Source organism: Lonchura striata, chromosome 1 (assembly GCF_046129695.1).
Source record: "Lonchura striata isolate bLonStr1 chromosome 1, bLonStr1.mat, whole genome shotgun sequence".
Classification (NCBI taxonomy): Eukaryota; Metazoa; Chordata; class Aves; order Passeriformes; family Estrildidae; genus Lonchura; species Lonchura striata.
Window position 1 is genome coordinate 126,332,076 of NC_134603.1, and position 26,032 is coordinate 126,358,107.

Here is a 26,032-nt window from a genome sequence, read left to right on the forward strand (position 1 = left end):
GTTGTATCTCAGATGCCCCATAGTCAAGGACATTTTTCAACACAATGTATCTCACCACTAGAAAAAAATTACTCAGTGGGAGATAGATAAATTCTGATCTAATTAAAAGAGATGGTGAAGGAAAGAAAAAATAAACACACTCCTTATTCTTAAGAAAAACGATCCTCTGAAGCTTCAGATTAGGACTCTTAACAGGGTTCCTGCCAGCTGTTATCTCTTTCATGACTCATCCAAAAAGTATGAGGAGGCAACATCTGGAGCTTGGACTCTACCTTTTTCTACAGTGTATTGGATGCTAAAAATGGGAGCAGATACTGGTCCTGAGGTTCTTGAATGCTAGTTCCTGAGTCGGCATTATTCCTGGTCAGTGTAGCAGCACAAATTCCTTTCATGCATGAGTTATGTAGTCTGTCAGGACACTTAACATGTGCAGGTCTGTTCTAGCCCTCATTCAGGCTGTGCTCCGATTTGGGCAAATGTGAGCTTTGGGACTCTACATGATGGAAGCTGTAATGCCTCCGATTCAGCAAAGCATATCTAGTGCACATTTAGCTGTACATGTGTTAGATTCACCCTCATTCAGAAAAGTGTTATTAATAAGATGAAATCTGAACTCATTTGATGACTGTACTGTACGAAGGCTGATATTCCTAACACACCTTCTAACCTTACTACCTGAAAGTGCTGCAGGATTCTAAACTTCAGTGGCAAATCTACAACATATTGAGGTGTTAGTTAGACATCCATTTCAAAGCCTTTTAGGTTTAAGAATGCTTTATTACAGACTTCATTGTCAGAAAATATTTTGACTCCATTTAGATCAGAAGAGTTTAAATAAATCTTGATTTAATGGGCTTTTCTGGAATATGAAACTTACTCCAAAAAAGGAAGGCCAGAGACTGAAAGCTGGCAGAATGTCAGACAGGTTATGTAAGTCATGCAATTCAAAGCACATGTTAATTTACTATCCTGATGGGACTGTTTTACACTGTTTATATAGCAAGACAATAATGATATTATCTCGCTTTTGCTTTGTTTTGAACATCCAAGGTTAATCACAAAATTGTAGAATAGTCTGAGTTGGAAGGGACCCACAAGTCCAACTCTTAAGTGAATGGTCCATACAGGAATCTAACCTGCAAACTTGGTGTTATTAGCACCATGCTCTAACTAACCAAGACAATAAAACAAAAAGAAGGTAACGAAGTCACAATTTTACCTGGTTGTTGCTTCAAATAAATTATTTGGATTAAAGATTTATGCTTATTTTCTATTTCGGATCAGTATTCCCAAACTGCAGAGGAAATGGAGGAGACTCTTGCCAGCAGTGACAACAAGAATGTCACTTGAAAACACTCAGTTTGTTGCAGAGGACAAGATGAAAATGAGATGTGTTCAGAGGATGTCAGTGAGATACTCATGACATAGCTATAAACTGTACCCAGAACTTTAGTATGCTCACACCTAGTATGGTAGTGAATTATTGAAAAGTGCCATTTCTTCATGTAGGCAGGTTGCAGCATGGTTGAACAAATGCTCACTGTCTAGATTTAATAATTATTGAGCAATCCATGGCGATGGTTTTTCTCTTTGCTGAGCTGCTATATGCTGATCCTCTTCAGCTGATCACACTGATCCCCTCTAACACCTTTCCATAGATCCATAACTTCAAGAGGAGAGCTATGAGATGTACTATAGAGCTGTGGAATAACTTTCTGTAACTATACAGAGAGTGAGAATGAAACTATGTGCCAAGTGCTTTTAGATTATGTAATCAGATTCTTCTGTGTGTGTTACAAGCCAATGCCTTAATACTTGATCTAAGAAAACCAGTTGTGACCTAACAAGCTTAACAGTCACTTCAGTGACACAGATCCTAGCTTTACTGAGCCTGAACTACACATTCAGCAGAAAATTTGCCTGTGTATTGAACCTCAAACAGACAAAATCCCTTATCTTCTTCTGTACAAGTTTTACAGGGGGTTTTCTTCCCATTTTAGAATGCCAACACATACTAATTTAGAGTATGAACAAACTAAGGAGCAAAATTTACTAAGTCTATTCTGTACCAAAAAAAAAAAAAAATGAATGCTCTAAAGGCTGTTTTGCACACATTTCTATAGATAGGATGCAATTGATACAGCTGGTTTTAGAATGAAATCAATAGGCAACTTTTTGTAGAAGCCAAGACAGTGTCACACCAAACACTTAAAAGCTGTTTGTCAGCGTACTGGTTTTCCTTGGTTTTCCTTCAGTCAAACTGAATTGATGGGATCCAGGTGACAAAGAATTGTAAAGAAATAGAATCTGCCAAGTAAGTTCAGAGCATAAAGTACTTGTGAAGAGAAGAGGATTTGCAAACTGCCCTCGAAGCTGAATTTTTCCATTTCCCAGAGAACATCCTGGTAGAAGTCATTCAATCTATGTCAAATATTCCAAGATGGCACAACTGATATGGCTTGGTACTGACTAGAAAAGAAATCCATAAGGAAAAAGAGTAATCCATCTTCCAAGATCACTCAGTTATGTTTTTTTTGTTCAAAACTGCTACCTTATACCTGCATATTAGCAACACCAATATTTAGGGAATATTTCGCCTCTTGGACTGCACCAGCTTGTTTCTCATTCTCTAAGCAGCTATAGGATGGTGTACAGTTTCAATTTTATTCCCAGATTCCTAGGCTGAATTGGATTCAGTGGCCTCAGTTCTGATTTAATGCTATAGGACCAGTCCTTATTCATAATAAAAATCTTTACAGTATTGTTTTAGAGACTCATGGAATTAGGAAATCAATAAACTGAACCACTTGAACAGAATGTACTCAGCTATGAGTACATGCTCAGAAGTGTTACATAAAGCTGGTAATTTCCAATGGAGAGGCTATAACCTTGTTAGGGTCTCTTGGTCATCAGAGACATGTAAAAGGGACTAAGTATAAATGAATATTTTTGCTCTAATTTCTACTTATTCATTGCCAGTACTATATCATCCAATTACCCTTCATCCTGCTGTATGTTTGTAATTTTTTTTGTCATGAACCATTTTTAAAGTCTCCAATGACAGAAAAAAAGAGGAAAAAAAGTTTTCCTTCAAAGTCAAGAAGAACAAGATTGATGTCTTTTGTTCATTAATCCAACAGTTTAAATTAAAAGATCCAAAGCCCTCATGACTCTAATTAATTTTACTTTGGAGATGGGATTTTAGTATTTGCCGACTTTCTGTAGTTATAATGAAAACTTGCCTGCATATTGAATGATTTTTTTTCCTTTTTCCCCCCCTTTTTTTTCCTTTCATCATAATATTTTTGTTATTGGAAGCACAAATATAGGAAGCATTTGAAAACCAGCCAGTTGAGACATCAAGCAGTTAAATAACTTAATGTTGCAAAGATGTAAGCATGTGCTGAAATGTATGTATGAATAGTCCCATGTGTAAAGTTAATTGCCTAGATTAGCACATAATGATGATGCAGCACCATAGTACAAATAAACACAAGTTATATGGACAAAGACTGTATCTTTTAATTTTAAAAAGGTAGTGATTAGAAATTTATGTTTCCTTCCTGTCTTTATTTGAAAGGGTGCTCCTCCTGAGCAGTCATTAACTCTGGCTGTGGTCTTGCTCAGCTCTTCACCTCTCCGTAGCCTGCTGATTGGAAAGCAGGAACCCAGGGCACTTCCTCTCCTGCTGTTGGACCCTAGTTTTATATCTCTGTTTTATTAACTGTTACATGAAGTGATCTCCATCTAGGGCACACTTTTCACAAGGTCTCTTTCCCTCCATCTTTCTGACAGCTTATTATGACTGAAGTGGAAATGTTACATAAAACAAGCTGTTTATGGAAATCTTATTTCTGTCACATGAGCTCTATTCTGATGTGACAGGCTCTCTATCTGGCTGCAAGCGTTAAATATATTAATTATGTCTGTCATTATGCAATTCCCCTCTTATCACCACTGGATTTTAAAGACCTAGTAAAATATACTCTGAGCAGTAAAATCATAGCACCTAAGCACACTTCAGCGTTTATAACAATCTGACATAATAAGGATACTGTCATTGAAGAAACACCTTCCTACACCCATGTGGGTACTTGAAAATCTGTGCTTTCTCCATCCTCCTACATAAATATAGTAGCTTAGGAACTTTTATGCTGTGCCTTGATTTTTAATGATTAGAGATGTCAGGTACCATTTAAAACATAAGAGATTAAAAGGGACAATTCAGCTTTAACTATAACAGAGCTTTCCTTTAGATGTAGTCAATTGTTCTGATTCTGTGAAGTGGGAAACGTGTAAGAAAATAAGAAACCAATTAAGCATTAAACTAGAAAGCATTAAGATCCTGTCTCAGGACCTCTTACTCTTGCTCTTGGATACCTAAAAAGCATAAACACTGTAAGGTGACAGACTTTGATGCCAGTCTATCTCCACTCACCGCAATTAAGTATTGAAGATTTCTACAAATGAGAACTAAACTCTGAGCTGCAGTGGTGGATCCAATCTTCCCAAGTGTAATACATGTTCTCAAAACACAATATAGGTTGTGAAGTCCAACGAAAAATATTTGGTCAGGACCTTGCTAATCTTGTGCTCTTGCTACCAAATCGCACCATTAAATACTGGACAAGTCTAGAATGCCATTCTGGATTCTGACAGAATAAATGTAGGATTTATATATAGGTTAAGAATTGCAGATATTTTTATAAAAGGAAAGATTCCACATAAGATTTTTAAGAATAAGAAACATAGCATGTATATAGAGGAAATAATTAAATACTGCAGGATGCCAATTTTTTTTTTGAATCCTGGTATAGACTTGGGAGATATAATTGTCTATGTCATTCTTTTGCCCTCTTGTTAAAGTAGATATCCAAAAGTTGGTGATCCATATCTAGGAAAGGCAAGGTGCTAGACTGAGTATCTGTGTGTTATTACCATGTTGTGCAGCACATCTGGATTGTAAAACTGTAGTCAGAGTGGCAAAACATCTTCTAAGCAGTGTCTAGGCACAGTAATAAGGATTTGTACCAAGCAATCCAGCAAGGCTCAAGTTAGCAGCCCTGAATCTCTTGTTCTCCTTTGCTTTATCACTCATTTGCTTTGGGACTGACACAGTTCTGGCCATTGTGAGTGACAGGAATGGCTACAGAAATCATCAATTTTGGCAGTAGGGTTTTGCAGAAGACCAGAGGTTTGCAGTGGCGAGACACAGCTTACTCCAGCCCTTTAGCTGATACAAGAGGAAGACGAGCTTCCTCCTGAATTTTGACAGCAGCACCTGGGAGGAGGGAGGCCTGCGGACCCCCCACTCCGAGAAGGGTCACCTCTCAGGGTCCGCCTGCGGCTGGCATCGGCTGCCGCGCCCCGCCGCCAGCCCGGCCGCCGCGGGACGGCGGAGGTGTGCGAGCGACGTGCCGGGGGAGGACCGGGGAAGGTGCCGAGCCTTGTGGCCCTGGGGCGGGGCTGCCGTGCGCCTTGCCCGTGCATTGGGTCTGGATTCATACATAAGTATAGCCGGGCTGGGCTCGCCACACTCCCCTACCCCCCGCCCCCCAGCCCTGGAAGAGAAGGGAGAGAGAAACAAGAAGAGGGGGGGGAAATCCCGGTGAGGTCATTCCAATGAGAGCGCAGGAGGAGAGCGGACAAGGTCGACTTTCCCGGCGGAGGAGCAGCCCCTAGGAGCGCGGAGCCGCGCACCCACCGCCGGCCCGGCACCTTGGAGAGCTCCGCCGCGCCGGGGCCGCGCCGGGGCCGCGCCGGGGCCGCGCCGGGGCCGCGCCGGGGCCGCGCCGGGGCCGCGCTCGGGGCCGCGCCGGGGCCGCGCTCGGGGCCGCGCTCGGGGCCGCGCTCGGGGCCGCGCTCGGGGCCGGCGCGGCGCTGCCTGCGCGGGGCCCGGCGGCGCCGGGGCTGCCCCGCCAACCCTCGGTAGCGCCCGCCGGCCGCGGATGAGCCGCTCCGCCCCGGCTGCCTGCGAAGGAAGAAAAGTTTGGGGGCGACTTAGGGCCGCGGGAGCGCCCGAGGAGGAGGAGGAGGATGCGCGTTTTCCCCGGCTGATCGGGAAGGAAGGATGACCGAGGGAGGATGTGCACCAGCAGCCAGATCATCGGGAGCCTCCTGGTGCTCTCCGTGCTGGAGATAGGGTTAGGGGTGTCCAGCGTGGCCGTGGGGGCGGTCAGTTTCAGCCTGGTCCTCACAGAGCATAAACCGCAGCTGGGAGACTCTTCTCCGGTATGGAGCGGGGTGTGTGTACGTTAGCCATTTCACTCTCTCTTTAACTCTTTGTGGTGATGATCAGACCGTGCTTAGGCATCCCCTTTTGCCTCCCCTTCCCTTCCCTTCCTCTCCCTGCCGCGAGTGCATGCTGCGCCGACCTCGCCGGGTCCATTTGCGATGTGCTTGGGTACGGTCCTGCAGAGTCTGGGCGAGGGGGAGGCACGGCGGGGACAGATGTACGTGTCACGGGCGGGGGGACACCTCTTCTTTCTCGCTCCTTTCCATTTTTCAGTCTTGCTGTGAGCAATTGAACTTTCTCTGAACCCCTTCTCACACCTGGGAAAGCTCGATGCTTCACGTGAAACCCGGGCCATAGCTTACGGTCCTTAAATTGACTGTGAGTTTTGCTTTTTCAAAAGAACAGCCCTGTCCATGATGAGGAGGCTGTCAAAAGGTGCTTTGAATTAATGTCAAGGGTAAGCTGAGTCTTGAGTTTTTGGAGGAAAAATAGAAAGAGGCGTTGGGAAAGAAAAGGAGAAAGATGTTCTCATGTACTGGGTGCCCTGATCTTCTTGTAAAATGAACAAAAAAAAAAAAAAGAAAACCCAGTAATGGGTCAATAGAAGCAGCATGTTCATAACACAGAGCATTTTTTACTTCTCAAAAATGTTTCTTATTTTTCCAGTTTGAGATATGCATGTTTCTAGGAGGAATTTTCCTCCAAATGGTTATTTATATTTAGGAAACAAAGAATAGGAAATGTTGAATATTCAGTCTAAACATGAGTGGGCATTTTTGAAGTCCAAAGCTGGTTTTGGCCAGCTTGTATTGTACAGCAGTATTTCTAAAAGGATTGTTTACATAGCTTCAGATAACATGATAAATGTAAAACATTCTTGATTATTCACCAGCATAACCTCCTCTAATTTATAGATTAATTCAGACAAAGTGCTTCATTTAATATTCTCGCTGTCAATAATTATTAATTATTGACAACAGTGATAAATATTTTTGGCAGTATATAAGCACTCATAATTCTGCACTGCAAAACAGGTAGGTGAGAACTGAAATTAATACTAGATCAGACAGGTAATGATATTACCAGGCCAACAGGTAATGCTATTATCAAAATCACTTCAGAAAGGGAGGTTTCTGATCATTTTTAATGAAGAAAAAAATTATTTTAAACCACATGTCTGTCTGAAGATTTATTGGCAGAGGTCAGTTTCCTGGGTTTTACTGAGGTTAAAGAGCTTTGGTCAATCAGTGAGATCAGTATTTTATGCAGTGATTGCATTTTGTGACAATGCTATCACAGCTGATATCATTTCGTGACGATGCACATTTCCTGCATAACTGCCTCATTCATTTTTATGCTATTGCCCCAGAGTTTGTACTAGGCATAGATTAAGATTCTGTAATATTAGATGTTGGCTTTCAAGGACTTTATAGTCATAGAAAGAGACAGATACAGCGTAAAAGGGTGTAAGTGAGTATGAAGAAAAGAACAAACCAAAACTGAGTGGTATAACAGGTGGTTGTATTAACACACCAGCAGTCTGGCTGATTTAGAGCTGTTTATAGGTAGAGTTTTAGAGAGCAGTAAGACAGAGGACAGTGAAGAGGTTTACAGGAAGATATTTATAGGAAATTATTCTCACATGTGAGTGCAGAGGCATCAAAGGTAACCCAAAGGGACTTGTCTGCAAATGTAACAAGTGAGCAAAGGATGCCCACAACCAGAGCCAGCAGAGGCTGGGAACTGAGCAAAAACTGCAGACTGAATAGGCAGAAAGAGGCCTCAAAGAAAATGCAAAGTGGAAGAAGGAATCTTATACTTCATGTAGCAGAGGAAATTAAAAAATCAAAATGACATGCCGCATGGGGTAACATGTTTCTAAAGGCTGACTTACTTTTCATTGAACTAAAGATCTGTGGTCTAAATTGTCACCATTATACCTCTCTCTTTGTACTATTCCAAGAGTTCAAACTGTTAGGTTGCATTCTTCTGACTGGAGGGCTAGCAGGTCAGGCAGGCAGGCCAAGAAAGGGGCCTGAGATTTACTGTTCTCTAAGGATACTTAGGGTCATGGGTAACTACTTTCAAATTTAAACAACAAGACAAAGGTTTGTTTGGACAATCCTGCTGCAGAAGTGGCATAAGCATCCTTTCTGCTCATTGTAGCTTACACTGAGCTTGTGTTGACTGTATTAAAGAATATGTCTTGCATAAAATAGGTGATTTTTTCCAATTTACACCATTGAATCAGAGTCTTCCTTTGAAAAGTGAACACTAAGGAAAAGAAGGGGACATTAAAAAAAAACTAATTCTTTAACATGTTAGATACAAAACACTTAACTTGAACAGTATCATTCCTGCTGTTGCAATTTACTTGCACAGAAATGCAAGAAAACCTTTGACCCTGTTCTATCCTTTTATGTGGGTGGAACTCAGCAGAGACCCAAGTTCATGTAGAAGTAGATGAAGATAGCATCACCATGGAAACCTTAACCTGAATTCCTAAAATTTGGGCATCTTAAAAATCATGCACATTCTATCTTCTATACTTGCCTCCTTATGATGCTTCGCACTTGACAAACATCAGCTTTTCTATTAAAAGAGTTGTTATTGTTCACTGCCTCCATTCAGACAGACGATTTATTAACATACCTGATTTTAACCATGTGGATTCCATCCGTAGCATTATGGAAATAAGTGAAATTAAGCATGAGCTGAAGTACCCTGATCATTGCATGCCCTACATTATGTATAAGCAAGCCAGGGAAAGTAGAGTATGCCAGAATGAAGAAATTGAAAGCCTAGGAAATGTCTGTATCAAAAAAATACATTAAAATAGGGAGAAAATGAAGTTTCAAATCTGTTGTTCTCATTGGAGTAGAACTGGATTAAGATAGTACAACTTGTTTAAAAAGTAGCCATAAGAAAACAACTGAAGGTGTGACTGTCTTCTCAAATTATCTGGAGCATGTGGAGACAACTATCCAGTTTACATCATCACCAATCTGTTCTTTTTAAAATAGGCCACGGCTGTTAAATTGCAAAAAATGCTAAATCCAAAAACAAACCCACAATAAAAGTAGTCCCAAATACCCTAAATTGCACACACTGTTGATCTCTAAATTTTCTTTCTGTTTATTGTTTGTATTGGGATAAACTATTCTACAGGCTGTAATCAGTATCTCCCAGATTTCTTTGTTTCCCAGAAACTGAGGGATATTTCTGAAATCCACCATTCCAATTCAGTTATGTGACGAACTATAGAGTAATTCAACCAATGAGACTGCTGAACCACTAACAATAACATAGTAAAAATGACAGCATCCATAGCAAAGGCTTTTGCACAAACAACAAAAGTCAGAAGACAACCAAAAAGTATTCACATTTTTTTTTTAATGGTCACATACTTCCCCATCTATATTTAGAACACAGTGGTTTCATCACTCTCACTATGAGTAGTGAATAGGTATTCACACATACACATACATTTGTGTAACTTATCCTCATTTATTCTGCAGTGGTGAATAAATCCTTGCTGTAAATGAGTCGCCCTCACAGAGAGAGAGAGAGAATGAGAGACAAAAGCCACATCTTTAGAGAAATATGCCATCTATCTTCATATGTGAGAGAGATACTCGATGATTCACTTATGGCTGTGCCCCTCAAGAGTAATAATTTCTTCCCTTATAAAGGCAAATATCTGAATGTATTTGAGAGATATGCACTTTCTCTATGCTGGTCTGTTTGACTGTCTGTAGATAGAGGCTGAATAACTGTTTCCATGATTTGTGATTTTATCACAGTGGAAGTCTGCCTACCCATTAAAAATCTGCATTTGTCTACAGAAATTAGTTCCAAGTTGGCACTTGAAATATTTGATTTAAATTACTTTATTTTTTTTTTTTATCCAAGATTTGAAGGAAAAGAATAAGTGTCAGTATGTAGGGACTTTCCCAGAGCAAGAAAACCTTTTTAGATTGGTAAATCAATGTTGGTGGCCTGAAATTTTAAACCACTAGATTTTGCATCTAGATTTTACTGTTGCCAAGTTTCCTTTGGAAAGAATAGTCAAATTTTATTTTTTTTTCCGAAAACAGCACATTATTGTTTAGCATGCAGACAAAATGCAGATCCTACTTTATTTTAACATATGTATTGCATTTTCATCAAATTGACTGTATTTCTGTCTGGCTCCCACTCGTGGTGAAATTAATCACAGGACTTTCAGTGAGCTCAGTAGAAGCTGGAAAGAGTTCTGTACCTATAGATAGGGAAGGACATACCAAGGGTGGAAGCTTCTTGCATTGCATGGAGCCAGGACAATTCACTGAATTCAGCTGAGGTCTTTCAGTAGGTTTTTTTGTCATTTGGAGACTCCAGAGGAAAAAAAACCTGGAAGAGGTTCCATCTAGCTCCTGGATTGTGTTTAGAGGATCTGTTGAATATAGACTGACTTAAGTATATGCTTAAATGGTTTACTACTATAAGACTGAAGTTCACCTGCAGGGAATAATCTTTCATTTATTACTTTTTTGAGATGTAAACAGTCACACTGTAAACCAAATGCTTGATACAAAACAAACAAAAAGCATTTTTTTAATTTGTTATTCTGTTAGGCTCTAAACAAGCAAAAAGTAAACATTATTATTTTGCGCTGAGATTTTAAGTGTTTTTAGAGATGGATGGAGGATTTTTGAATCACTGATGTCAGATTCAGAAACACAGTTAATTTCCTTGATTGTTTCTAAAAACTATTCCCCATCTCTGTAGGTCTATAATCAGATGAGTTGAAACACTAATCACAGGGACTGTGATAGAATTTAGCCTGCTTGCATATGGCTTCAATCAGTGGGAAGTGTAGCAGCACCTGATCTGATAAGACCCAATAGCACAATGCCAGACAAGGTATTGACTCAGATTAGACATTATTTAACACTATGCCTAAATTATAACAGAGAATGACAGATTTGGTGGGACACAAGGTTGGGTTTTGGCAATGCTGTTGCTTCTGGTTCTGTGTCTGGATGCCTTTCAGCCACCTAGACCTTCCTGTCCCCGCAATCATTTGCATGGGACAACAACATCATTAGAAGCTTCCATACCCCTTTTGCAAAAGATTATTTTGTTTCTCTGTGGAAGTAATAGGCAAACCTGGTGCCTAGGGTTGATCCTCTTGCTTGTTGTAATTTTTATTTAGTTTGATGTCTTTGTTTTCATGAGTAGATTCTGTGCCCTTTATGTCTGTGCTAAGAACATTTAATCCTTGTTCTTAAATACTGCTTAGAAAAAGAGTTACAATTAGAGATATCTCTTCTGCTTAGTTCATCCATTAGAGATTTCAGCTTTTTTTCTCATTTGGATGGAGGTGAAACAACATCATTAAATAGAATCTTTCTTTCTTTACATTACTGATTTCAAATTTCTGGTTATTCTGGAAGTCACATGTTTATGCAGCTTTAGTGTAAAACACAGAATGGTCTAGTTTACTACCTAGCAAGAGTATATAAAAGTGAAGCTTTTAATTCTGTCTTGATGGTTTAGTCTTCCAAGTAGAGTGTCATTTGAGTAGGTATGATGAAGAGATACACTTGCATTTTCACTGTGTTACATTCCATTTTGGAATTATTTCCCTTCCTCAGTTTCATCAGATACATATGGATGACCCACAGAGGACTTCCCATGCAGTGTATTCAGTTTAGCTGTCTTTTTGTCATGAACAATGACTAGGGATCAAGCTGTTCTTATATTCAACAGCTTTTCTCTACTACTTTGTTCAGCCTGTGTCCAGAAAATTTTTCTATGAGCAGTTTTAATTTTTTCAAGGGAATTACACTGACCATTTGCTTTTGCGTTTTCAAAATATAAGAAATGTTTCTTAGCTTCAAGATATAAAATAAAAATAGTTCCTTTTCTTCTGCATGGTGGAAAGAAACAAATATTTGACTTCCTGCAGATTAGCTAAAACTGAATCTTTTTCAGACTACCAGGGACAAAGTACCCATTTTCCAGAAGGAAGCAAAAGAAGCCAAGTCTTTTGTTCCAGAAAATATTAAATAGGGATGGATCCAAACCACAAAACTTGAATAGAAATTGAGATTTTAGCCTTCTTACCAAAATTTATGGGGTTTTGGATCTGAGGTTTTGTTTCAAGGCAATATTCAATATAAAGTAAATTAAAATAGTTTCAAAAGAAGCATTCTCCTTTTCTAGGAGGTCTTTGGGGTTCTTTTCCAAAGTTCAACAAACAAAAAGACACATTTTCCAATATGCATATGGAACATTATCAGGTACAGCTGCAGTGTGAGTGACAAAAACACCAGACAAAGAGACACTACTGCATCACCTTGCAATCATACTGGTGCTATCAGAGCAAGTCTCACTTTGGTGGGCCCATGGTAAATCATCACTGAAAGGGGGATTGAGGCACTAAGTCTCTAAGTAGCTTTTGTGCTTTGTACTATCTTTCTTTAGATTTTTTTACCATTCACCCAAGAGGAGTTATGCCCCTATGTTACCCCTTGGTGATACTCAGAGAATTCATAAACTCAGAGAATCACGGAATCATACAAAAAGGACTGGAAGAGACCTTAAAGATCATCTAGTCCCAACTGTCCCTGCCATGGGCAGGAACACCTCCTACCAAACCAGGTTGCTTAAGGCCTTCTATAACCTGGAACATTGCCAGGGTTTAGTCACCCGCAGATTCTCTGGCAACCTGTTCCAGTGTCTCATCACCCTCACAGTAATGAATCTCTCCCTAACATCTAGCCTAAATTTCCCCTCTTCCAGTTACCTCTTTAGTCCCTGTCCTGTAACTACAGTTCCTGATGAAAAGTCCCTCTCTAGCTTCCCAGATATTGGAAGATTGCTATGAGGTCTCCATGCAAACTCAATGATACCTGTGGATCCCTTCCAACTCAGCATATTCGGTCAATCTGTGAATCTCTGAACTTCTCTACTTCCAAATTGGATAGCCCAAACCTTCCCCACCTAACTTCTTAGGGGAGGTGCTCCTGCTCTCTTACCAACTTCCTGTCCCTTCTCTGGACTTGCATCAACAGTTTCAATACAAGACTTCTCTGCAAAGACTTGATGCAAAACATCATGTATGTATAGGAAGTATGAATAAGTCTGCAACCAAAAGTAACCCTACAATCAATAGGGTCTTGGTGTAATTGGTGATTGTGTAGGTTTTTAAATGAGCCTTTCAGTCTTTTAGCATTTATAATTTTTAAAATTATGAAGAATAATTAAAATGGAAGTCCAACAATGAGATATCTGTTTAAAAAAGTTCCATCTGAAGTTCCCTCTCTGGCTTCCAGGGCATTTTTTAGGGCTTATTAGCTTAGCTTATCCTTAATAAAATGTTTTAGCCTTATTCTCTGCATGAGTTATGAACACTTGAACAACTGAGCATTCCTTACCAGAAGCTTATCTTCAGTGATATATTTCTTTTCCACTCCTGATTTACTCTATTTTTAGTATGTGTCTGTTTGCCTAACTTACCTCAGGTAAGTTAGGCTACATGGTTAGAAAATACATAGTTAGAAATAAAACTACATTTAAAGAGTCCATGAGATTGGCTGGTAAAAATTTATTAAGGATAACCAAAGATCAAGTAGGAAGAAGCAAGTCCTCACCATGACAACATTAGTTAGTCAAGGGTAAACTGTAGAGTAGCTCACCAGTTACAAACCAAGTTTTACTGTTATAACATATTGACATGAAGTCTTTCAGAATAGTCAAGAACAGAGAGAGAGAGTGTCAAAACAACAAAGCCCCTGATGGCTGCATTCCAGTTGGCAGAATTATAAAATAAAAAGATTCTAAATAAAATACACTTTCAATTTGATTTTTACTTCATCCTTCTTCTGGGACAAAGAGCCAGTGTAGTTTCTTCTGTCACTGTTGAGGCAGGACAGGAATGAGAAGACTGACTCAGAAGGCTGTTGAGAGTAAAACTCCGATTTATTCAAAATGCACTGCTCTTTTATACAGAGCTTCATGAGGACCAACTCCATTGGTTCTGGTATTGGTGCAAAGTATTGGTGCAAAGTGCTTGATGCACAGTGATAGAACTTAACTATAAACAATGTGAAAAACAAGAGATAAAGAATTATTTACATTCTTTCCCAGCACTTTCCCAGTCTTTTTGCCTGGCTAGAAACTCTGTTTCTTTCTTTGACTGAATCTGAGACCCACATTCTTCCATCCACTTTTCACTGCTGCTGATCACAACACTGAGACATCAAAAATTTTGTAGAAAATTCCTATAGCATCACAACAACAAAAAACAATCCCTCCCAACCCACCCCCCCACAAAAAAAAATACCAAACCAAAAAAGCCCCCTAAAAAAAGTCTTTAGTCTCTATTCTATCAAAAAGCAGAGAATAGTGTCAATAGTGAAATCCTAACCATTCTAGATGTCTCCACATTGAAAATCTTGGCTAAAGAAACTAAATGAGCAGTGTTCCTGAGCCATGAGTATTAGTAATACTCTCTTCATAGAGCAGGCTTCCACTGTTTCCAGTGAATCAGCCTTAGAAGAGAGTTGTAAACTTGGCTCAGAAGTTTCAAAGCTTTGCATGAGCTAAAAGTAAAATTTCCTGACCCTGTGGCACAAAGTCATCTGTTGGTTTTAATTGCAAAATGCGTGCTGACATAAATACATATCCATACTGGGTTTTGGGCAATCCTTTTCTCTATGAATGCAATACACTGTCATCTTAAAAAAAAAAACAATGTAAATAACATTAATCCTTTGCTACTGCTCGAATGCTTTTCTTCCAAGGTTTTTTAACATATTCAGGCACTTGAGTGCATTTGGTTTCACAACTTATCTCATAGCCATACGGATTATAAAACTTCAGCATGACCTCAAGATTAAACAGAAGAATGTGGAGAAAGCATGAATGTCCAATTCCTCTAAGTAGGAATACAAAGAACTCTTTTAGCTCTCTAACTATGGAACATTCCTTGCCTATATGTACAAATACTATAGATGTAGAGAGAGACAATGCATACAGAGTATACATGGCATGATACAATATTTTCATAAAATCATATAATTTCTCAACTTTTAAAAGACCCATAAAGACCACCAAGTCCAACTCAATGCTCCTGTTAGGACTACCTAACACCAAATCATAAGACTAATAGCAGCATCCAGAGTGCTCGTTGTCCTCTGACAGACATGGTGCCATGATCCCTTGCCTGGGGAGCCTGTTCCAGTGACTGATTACCCTTGCAACAAAGAATATTCTGATGAAACTTCATCCATTGCTTTGTGCCCTATCATTGATAATCAAAGAGAGTTCAGCACCTCTTCCTCCGCTGCTTGCCTTGAGAAAGGTGTAGACTGTGTAGAGGTCATCCCTCAGCCTTCTCTTCTTCAATCTGATTAAACCAAGCGACCTCACCTGCTCCTCGTAAGTCTTGCCCTTGAGGCATTTCACCATCTTGGTCATCCTCCTCTGGACACACTCTAACAGTTAGATGCTTTTCTGATACTGAGGACTCCATCTCAGCACACAATGCTCAAGAAGGAGCTGCACCAGAGCAGAATAGGACAATCACTTCCCTCCACCAGCTGGTGATGCTGTTCTTGATGTACTCCAGGGCATGGCTGGCCTTTTTTGCTGCCAGGGCACTGCTGACTCACATTTGTCATCAAGCCAGACACCCAGATCTCTTTCCCTGTGGCTGCTTTCCAATCTTTTCACCCCCAGTATAACCAGGATTACACTGTCCTAGGTGCAGAAGCCAGCACTTACTCTTGTTAAATTTGACATGGTTGGTAGTTACCCAGCTCTCAGGTCTATTTACATCTCTTTGTAAGGCCCCTCTACACTTAATAGTCTATGGTATATCCTAGTCTCATATCATTAACAAATTTAATGTACATTTAACTACTGCATCCAGATCTTTACTCCAGGTAGTCAGATGCTTCAAATATAATAGTCACTCCTTGTTTTTAGAAGCTGATACCTTAGGGCTTGTAGATTAGCTTCATTGACTCAAACTGGAGCAGAATAGCATTCCTGAAAAAATGGGTGACCTTCTCTTTCTTACTCTTTCAGCTCTGAAGGTAAATTATCAAACCCACAGTTTTTTAAACCAGTTAACAAGTTAAAATTACCTATGATGATATCTTCCAACACTAATTAATTTTTCTATATACAAAAATTTCCTTTCAATCCTATTCAATCACTACAGAGAGAAAATATATTAGTAATCCACTTTATCAAATTTGACTGAATAGAACTTAATTACAAAAATGTCTTCAACAAATTTCATTTGAGGTTTCTGCATTTTGAGAAATACAAAACACTATGTGTGAAAATCTGAAGCATGCGTTCAGTTGAAGGCAATATGCAATGGCAGGACTGGGAGTAAAACCCCAAAACTTCACAGAAAGGTTGAGTGACCACTTACAAAGCAGATGTGTTGAACTGATATCTTCTTTGCCTGTGGGAAAGTACAGAAGGAGCATTGCCCCTGGTGATTTGTTTTATTTTATTGTTATTCCAGTCAGTGGGTTCTAGCAGTAATTGCCACTTGTGCCTTCTGGTATGTCCTGAGCCATTCAGCACCATGGTCCAACCCTCTCTATAATCGGTATTAAATTCACATCCCATGCTTAGTATAAAGGTAAATAATATACAGAATTTATTCACATTCATTATGGGGAACTGTTTTCATGGGTCTAAGTCAGAGTAAAAAGATACCTCAAGGCTTATTCTTAGCTATATACATGAACTACTTTAGTTAGAGGGGGATAAACTATGAGTTAAAGCAACTCCTCAACTGAAATAGTGAATTTGAAAAGTTTTAGAGCTTAAATAAGAAGTACCTGCAATATATATTCACATATATAATATGTGAATATAATATTCACATATTATATATAATATGTGTATACAGTATAATCACAGACCCTGAATGCTTCCTGAATGCTTTATAGAACTTCTTCAGTTTTTGATTTGTTTGGGTTTTTTGGGTTTTTTTTTAATTTCTCATGTAACAGCCAGGTCTTTTCTGTGATTTAATTCTAAATCAGGGTCAAGCAAAGCCTTTTGCTAGAAATACCATCCCAATGCAAAAATAGTATGGAAAAATCCAGTTTAAAACTATAAAATTACTTCCCAGTGGGGGAGTGCGCTTATCTTTATTGAAAATAAGTAGCATAGATTTCTTTATAAAGGACTTCATGATGCATCAAGGAAATTTTTTTACAGTATTGCTAATATCTGGAGAAGGCCTTATTTCTTTCATACAACTACTGTAGTTCCTACCCTGATTGCTTCCCTGGGGACTATTCATTGTTTTACTTATTAAATTTTTCTTCAAGATGAAAAATATATCAGAGGACATCACTGGTCTTTGACAAAGGTCACTATTAAGCATTATCATATGTTTTTATCAGCTGGCTTTTCTGGTTTTGTTAATTAATTTTTGCCTAATGCTTGATACTACAATTACAAAATCAGTTTGTGTGAGGGAATGGCATAAAAAAAAAAAGGACAGATACCTTCATTCTCTCTCTTGTATATTGAGCTATCAAGAGTCTGAAGCAGATCCTTCTGCATGCCCAGAGTAGTCACACAAACAGACGTACTGATATTTACACCTGCACCCACAGACATGACTGAATTATATTCTTGCCCAGAGTTCCGCTGTCATGAAGACAACGATCCATATGTGATCCTTCAGATGCTTCAGATGGTAGGATCAGGGCATTAAGTCCCAATGCTATGCTTAGAAATAGATGATTTGGATCACTGACTAGTACCTTGCTAAATTCTTCTGAGAGAAAAAGAAAATAGTAAAAAGGCATTTTTATGCTTGCAACACTGGGGATTTTTTTCCAACTTGTTTATCTAAGGAGCTTAAAATTCAGATTTTCTTTCCTTTCTTTCTCGAGTTATTATGGTCACTTGGACGTCTCATTCCAGTTTCTTATCCAATAAGAGTGCTTATGGTTGAGTTACAACCTCCTGAAACATAAGGTTTGTGACAAAAATGATGACAACTGTAACTATTGCCTAAACTGTGGTCACCACCACTGCAACACAGTGGGATTTGAACTACGTACCTTAAATGATGGAATAATTGTTTGGTATCTTGTTTTTTGCAGTTCCTGCTTTGCGGTGTATGCGGAATATTGTGTGCCAAAAAAAAATCTGGACTTGTTGTAAGTTTTTCCACTGAATCCATAACACTTAAGTATTTGAAAGGCTTACTTATCAAATTTGAACTCTTTACTGGGGGTTTTCTGCATCCAAGGGTTTTTGATAAACAATTAGAAAAATTATGAGTTTGCAATCTAAAAAAAGCAATCAGCACTTTCGAATAGTCACCAAAAAAAAGGCAGTTCTGAAATGGCCTATATAGGTCATGCTATTTAAGCCATACATCCCTATTTATCTGTATATGGATAAACTTTGATCAGAAATCAGTTGACATAGATTTATGTCAAGTCAATAAATGCTTCTCAATAATGTCACTGGACTGTATCTTCTCTCCTTCAAAGCCAACAGTGGGTTGCCATCTCAATAAGGCTGCTGACCAATTTTGTTTCTAGATATTGTAGCTGTTAAGTGTTTAGGAAGTTTGTTTAGCAATCTGAAACACATGAATGTAAGTTTTAAAGGGATGGGAGATACCTCTTCATGTACAGTCATTTTCTGACTGCAGCAAAATGGTATTATTACCCAACAAGACACAGCAGAACTCTATGTTAAAGACATGATCTTACTGTAAGTGATAATGCCAGTCCTAATATTCTGTCAGTTTGATTATTCTGCCACATACAGATGGAAGTCACATAAAACAAGCATAAGTATGATAGGAATCAAAAGTTCTCTCCAATTATTTTTTAATATCAATGAGTTATCCTAAAGTCTGTTAAAATGACAGTCCCATTTCTTAAAAAATGTGTACCATAACCAGTTTCTAAAAGATATCTATTCCAGAGGTCTCATGGAATTGTCACTTGCCAGTGGACTGCAATATACATTCTCAATGCCACATTCCTGAGGAAATTCTCATCCTAGTTGTAGTACTTTCCTAAAGTAGTTTGTAAGAATCCATAAAGTTCTGCTGCCACAGTAGATAAGTACAAATACAAAGCCATATCAAAAAACATTAACGGTCCATCTAGATCATCTGACAGGTCAGCAGTATAAAGGAAAGTGAATAAGACAATCATTTAACACAGTCTCCATAAGGTCATTTCCTCCTGAATCATTTGAGATTAATACACATCCTGAACCAGAGTAACATCTTGGTGACTAAAAGCAATAGGATGTGTTTAAAAATGTCTCATTGATTGCAGCCTGTTTCACAGATTTCTAAAATTCCCAGGAACATTTTAGTCAAGTTAAAATCAACCAAATCAACCAACCAACCAACCAACCAACCAACCAACCAACCAACCAACCATATGTTCATCAAAATTACCTTCTGTAAAGCAGCTTCACAAATTTCTTTATTGTTTATTATGCTTCTTTGACAAAAACATTCACCTTGAACACTTTCAAAGACCCCACAAAAGCTGCAGAAAACCTCCAATCTGCTATCTGACTGAATAAATTATAACTGAGCAGGAGGCACAGTCAGAATGCACACAAAGCAAGAGAGATTCACTACAAATACATGAGGCATTCATTCCTGAGGCAAGGTGATAAACTGCACAATAGGAAATTACGGCACCTTCTGTCATGTTACTGTTTTGCATGAACAGCTGGAAAATAGTTTTGTGTCCTAGCAGTCCTTCCATTGAATAGGTTTTAACTTTACCTACTCATTTTACTCAACGTTTTTTTACACGCAACATCAATCTTAACTCTTGTATAGCAGAAGGTAATATATTCCTCGGAGCAATGAGGGAGCTAAGAGAGTTAAAAACATGCCGTATTTTGCAGTCAGTGATGATATCAAAGAATTAAACTATAGTTATCTCATATTTTATATGCATTAATCTATGTCTGAAAAATATTATTGTGACATAACCTGTCTTGTCTCTCCTGACAGATGATACTTTTTTCTGCCTGTTGCATCTGTGGACTAATAGGAGGAATCTTAAATTTTCAATTTCTTCGTGCTCTGACAAAGAAGTCATCTGCTCTCTATTCTTTGCATCTTGCCTCCATGTCTCTTGCATGCATTGGAATTGGTGGTTGCACCCTTTCTTCATGGCTCACTTGTCGGCTAGCCAGCTATGAACAAAGGCGAATGTTCTCCGAAAGGGAACATTCATTGCATCACTCCCATGAAATGGCAGAAAAAGTGAGTTGTGTGTCCTCCCTTATTTGTTCTGCTTCTCCCAAAATGTTACTGTATGCTTTAACGTTTACAATTGGCAAGGGATGTATTCAGTTTTCAGTTTTATATGAGAAACAGCTTCTGGAAAATGAAATGCTGCCATTCTGTGTAAGCTTTATTATGTTGCATTATATGGAGCTATTTTTAGGTACTGTATATTTGCAGTACATCCATTTCAATGAAGCACATCCATTTTCAACATAATTCCATTGTACAGCTATTCAGGGGCTTAACTGCTAAATATAGCACTTCCTAAATAATTGGATGCCTTATTAATATGAATTATCATGTCTTGTACTGTAAAAAAAAAGCACAGAAAGCTTTCTGTAACCACATCATTGCATGCTTCCAGGATTTAATCAATTTCTTCCTCTCCCAAGTACTCAGCTTATAAATTAGGTTATTTAAACAGAAATGCCACAGTTTACAAATATAGGTGACTTAACCTAAGCATCTAAGAGCATATTTAGACACCTAAATAAAATTTGTCTCATTTGCAGCACTGAGCATTTACTTCCTTTCTGTATTAACAGGAAGCCTACCAAGGTGTATAGGAATAAAATTAGGTGCTGAAACTGAAGCTTCTAAAGCTGAGCACATAGGATCAAAACAATTAATGGACTAGAATTCTTGAAATCATGCCCTTGTCTTAAGAGACCTGAATAACATTTGAGGAGTTAAGTGTTTGCTGTAAACCTGTGCTTTGCATTTGGATTTAGTATCTAGCCAATGCCTTTCATTTGAGAAATGAGCAGAAAAAAGAACAAAAGTCAAGTGGACTGCCCACCTTAACCTCCACATGCAAGTTTGCATTACTATTAAGTTCAATAGTCTGTTATCTACTGAAACCTCTGAAGAGCAGAGTAAGGATTAGTTTGCTCATACTGTAGAATTGTTTTCAGACTCCCTGAAAAACCTGATACAGCAGTTAAAAGTGACTCGTCACTGTTCTTTAGTTTCTTAACTGAGATGAGACTCCAACTAGAAATATAAACTGAATTAATCTTAGATGATGTTTGAAATGGCTCTTAAAAACACTATGTTAGAAACATTTTTAAAATGTTTGAAACATTTTAAAAAGATTATATTTTAAATATGTCTTTAAAAGCTAAATAGTAGAGGTTACAACAGTAACATAAAACGGGTGATAAAATCAACAGACAAGATCCATTTCTCCATCTCATTTTAAAATGAAGAAGAATTCTGATGAGCTATTAGGCAAATATGATGGTCTTGCTGATGGAAGGCTAGATATTGACTTTCAGAAAGACTGTTGCCTCAACAAGGACAAAGATGGGAGTAAAGAGGGAAAGGAAGAAGAAAGAGCTTGGAAAGAAAAAAAAACTTTCAAAATGAAAAAAGCTGCCAACTCTATCAATTTGGGATGAGGATGACTATGTGTAACAGTAATTCACTGCCTACCTTCCTAACAAGTTGACCAACTGAGCTTTTTGACACTTAGCAGCAAGGACTGCCAGGTGTCCACTTATCCTGGGTGAAGGGCCACTATGTATGTGCAAAACAACCCTATTGTACACACTCAGCAGATCTGGGATGCGCCCACTGATGGCAAACTTCCAGCATGTCTGCTGTAGAGCCAAGTATGCATGTACACATGGCCTGACTTGGGACTTCTTAGACCCACCGACTGCCTGCTGCTGGCAGGGTTGAGTACACTAGGTTAAGGCACAAAAACTTACATTGAATTAGACCCTAATTTATAAAATAGCTTAGCAGTGTTTTATTTATTTGACTATATTGTATATTTATACTGATATACAGTAATGTAGACATGTACTGCATGTGCATTTGTTTGTGCTATATTTATTGTATAATTGTTATATTTATATTAGAGATTGAGGGGTATTGAAATAACCGACCTGCCCAGCTGCCCGGTGATTCCCCCGACACCAGAGTTACCTCCAAGGTACGCTGAACACTAGGGAGCGACCATGTTGTTATGTCACTTCAGGAAGGGCCACCTCTATGAGGAAGTCATAGCTTCAGCTAATCAAAGTTGGCTGATGCTGTGATGTTACTCTGAGGCAGGAATGGTGCTTCCAGGTAGTGACATAACTCTATGTGGTGAACGCTGCAATGCGGAAGTAAGTTGAGTATTTAAAATATTCACCCTAGTTACAGGCATCCAAATACTCTTATTTGGATGTAGCCACCATTGATTCACTCTGCTTCTTATCTGTGTGCTCCTTCATTCCCCGAATTCAGCAACTTTTTTTTAATTAATTTTTTTATAAATAGAAATAGTGGGGAAAATAAATGGGTTTTGATATTTTCCAAAACTATGGTGATATTCTAATAGCTGATGTCTGCAGACAATTCAAGTGATGAAGCTTACAAAAGGAAAGTCATTAGTAGCCTTCTGACAGATCATTACTATCAAAATATGGCTGATAGTTAGTAATTGGTATTCTTGGTCTCTTTTGGCTTTGGTATTCTTTCCCAGTTGACAGATACCTTCAATGTAGATCCAACAAAGACTTTAGAAACCCAGAAATAAGCAAACCATAGTGACAGACAACCCCCAAACTGGGATCCATAGACCAGTGTTAGGCATGCATGTTCCTCTTCAATATATCAGGAGAATAAAGCACAATACCAAAACATCCAACACCATCATCTGCAAATGGAGACATGGGTTGTAGAAAATACTCAAAATTAGTTGCACACCTGATTTTCTCTGATGTTTATGCTTGATTTGGGAGTGTTAATTGGCAAGGCTTCTTGGTTTGGTGACAATGTAGGGAAGACTAGAATATCCCTTCTTTCAAATATCCCTTTCTTTCCTGTGATTTGCTCTAAAATGTAGCTGGTAACACCTGAGAAAGGAGGCATCAGTTCTTTTTAACTTTATGTTACCTTGAGTTCTGGTCTCTGCTTGCCAAATATTGTGGATTAAAAGAAGAGAGAGATGGAGTAAGACTAGTAATTAAGACCAGGTGGTATAATTTTCTTCTCTTTACCACGAATCTCAGCTACTATGCTATAAAGCTGGATTCTTTCTTTCTGTCTTTTTTTCTCTCTCTCTGTCTAGCCCAATGAATGTTGCTTCACTTTTTTTACAGAAGCTTCCAAAGGAAGGGGACAAACAAATCCCTTTTATTCCATGTTTTCTCCAAGTGTACCTAGGAGGAAGAAGAGGTGAATTTAATCTTTCCATGCAGAGAAGACCCCTGGTCATCATGCAGCTATTTTAGAACTAGTCCAGCACTGGCACCTCCACCTCACCTACTTGAATTTTAGAAGTACACCAAGCTGCATTTTTACCTGTACCGATTCCTCTTGCCCTAGCTGAATGATCTCTGTCATTGGACATAAGCAGCAGATCACTTATTTCTGCATCCAGATTCAATCTGGTATGAAATAGGTCTGGGATTGCTGACAATAAGGTAGTTCTAGCCATAAACTCAATGTGGCTTCGCAGCCTTGGAGATCAGGGAACTGTTTAATTAATGTAGCCATCTCCGCGCTTAGACAGCTGCTAAGGGGGTTTTGTTTGCATTTCAATTTGAGAGTTAGAAAATCTATCTCTGAGCAAATCTTGGTGGAGGTGCTTTAGGATTCTGACTCATGAGCCGGTCAGCTTACTCTGGGATGACTCACCTGCCACTGGAGAAGCAATCCCTGAACTGCTAAGAATTGTAGACTGGCATAATAAGGGAAAACTAAAATCAGTCCCATCCCAAGGGAAAACAAGCAGTTAAAACCCTTAGGTCCTGTTTGGATCTATATCTACTTCCCAAATGTCTATTTCAGCAAACATTGAATGGCATTTATTTGTAGCATGTCAGCACAGATAAAAGTTTGAATGGAAACAGAGACTTAACTACCATTTCATTCTTTTGTAGATCAGCACACAAGCTTGAGTTGATGCAATTTCAAAGGACACCACAACTAGTACTGATGCCATCACTGTGGTCTGAGTGTGATGTCCAATTCAATCACTATCAATGAATCTATCAACTTTCAAACATACCTAATTCATGAAGGAAAAAATCTGATTTTTTTTTATAATAAGGTCTATCAAGCTAAATAAAAATGTAAAGTGTTTCTGAATGTTCAAAATTCTGAGTTTGTTCAAATTTCATCACAACCTTAGATAACTGAATTTTGAATATCTTACAATACTTCTAATTTTAATTAATATTTTTTATTCTTGTTCTAGGAAATGACAGACAACCTAAGCAATGGTGGCCCACATCTGATTTATAATGGAAGTGTATATTAAGAAATTTTTAAAAGTTCCATGGAAGGAAGTGGTTTTAGAATTTTCTTCAGGAAAAAAAATAGACTCCAAGAAATTAAGAAAATGAAATTATCTTAGCTTTTATGGCTCAAATGTCACAACTGCAGACCAGACCAGCACAGTTGCAATTCCCTTTTAGAACCATGTTCAAAATTTGTCTCCTAAACATTTTGCGGATATACAATATATATTCACTGGCTACTCTCAGTTTTTTTGTCTGAATAATCTTTCTGAATTGTGATAGTATTTGAAATCAACTTCGCAAGACTCTTACTCTCATGAAGACTCAAAAATCAGAAAAATAAAATAAACTGAACTGCATTTAGCCCACTCAAAGGAGAAGCAGAGGAAGAATGGCTCAGGGGAATCTTTTTCTCCTCTCCACTTAGCAGCATCTGGTTTAATATGATGGCTTCAGATCATGGCATGGTACAGCAACACATCTGCACAGTCCCTCTCCTCACATTTTGAATGCATCCTGCCTCAGTTTTCCCAGTAGATCATATCAAAAGAGAGTGCAAACTCCTCTTCCAAAAGCTCCCATTTCACATCCAGAGTATAAAATGAACAGTGTGCTGAAAACAACACCGATGTCTTTGTTTTGAAAGACAGAATGCTCTAAGAATGCCATAAATCAAAACCTCAATAATGCCTTGTTGTAAAGAAATTGTAAATACTACCAATTTGTGAATGAAGTATATTTCGTAATTTGTTCATAAAAGATGACAAATAAAATGAAATCTAAACCAGAGGTTTTAGAGAGATCTTTTGGATTTTTTTCTTGTTAGAAAGATCTTGCAAAGCTGAACTGTCATGCTCGCAGTTTAGCACAATATATTGAAAAGTTTCTAAAAGAGCAAGCTCAGAAAGGAAAAAAAAAATGAAGGCTGAACAGAGTCATGGTCGAGGTCAGAAGTTACTGGCAATTCTCCACACCAAGAATACAATAAAGCAGCAAGTATGCAGCTTTGACAGACCCCAAACTTTATTGTAGAACCTTGTGGTTTGTACAGCCATGAAAAATGGAAGATATAATCTGTAACAGAATATTTACAGCATAATATGATTATTAAATTAATATTAAATCACTCATATGTAACATAGTGAGTCTGTGACTTTGCAGTATTGCCCAGAATGGCAACATGAATTTTAGATGTGAGCATCACAGATGACTGGCAACATTTGGTGATTCATACCCATGATCCCA

General features: G+C 38.5%; 1 protein-coding gene across 5 annotated transcripts; it reads left to right on the forward strand.

The window, feature by feature from the left end:
- Window positions 1–5,883: 5,883 nt before the first annotated feature.
- TMEM196 (transmembrane protein 196) lies at window positions 5,884–25,576 on the forward strand. 5 transcript variants are annotated; one of them, XM_021538270.2, is made up of 5 exons: window positions 5,884–6,249; window positions 18,373–18,429; window positions 20,271–20,525; window positions 22,415–22,488; window positions 24,745–25,576. In XM_021538270.2, exons 1-5 carry the CDS (start codon window positions 6,085–6,087, stop codon window positions 24,749–24,751), a joined length of 558 nt encoding a protein of 185 aa, XP_021393945.1. In that variant the 5' UTR covers window positions 5,884–6,084; the 3' UTR covers window positions 24,752–25,576. The 5 variants fall into 5 exon arrangements, with proteins under 5 accessions (XP_021393945.1, XP_021393946.1, XP_021393947.1 ...); XM_021538271.2 differs by having other exon boundaries at window positions 5,884–6,243; XM_021538272.2 differs by having other exon boundaries at window positions 5,884–6,231.
- The last annotated feature ends 456 nt before the right edge of the window (window positions 25,577–26,032 follow it).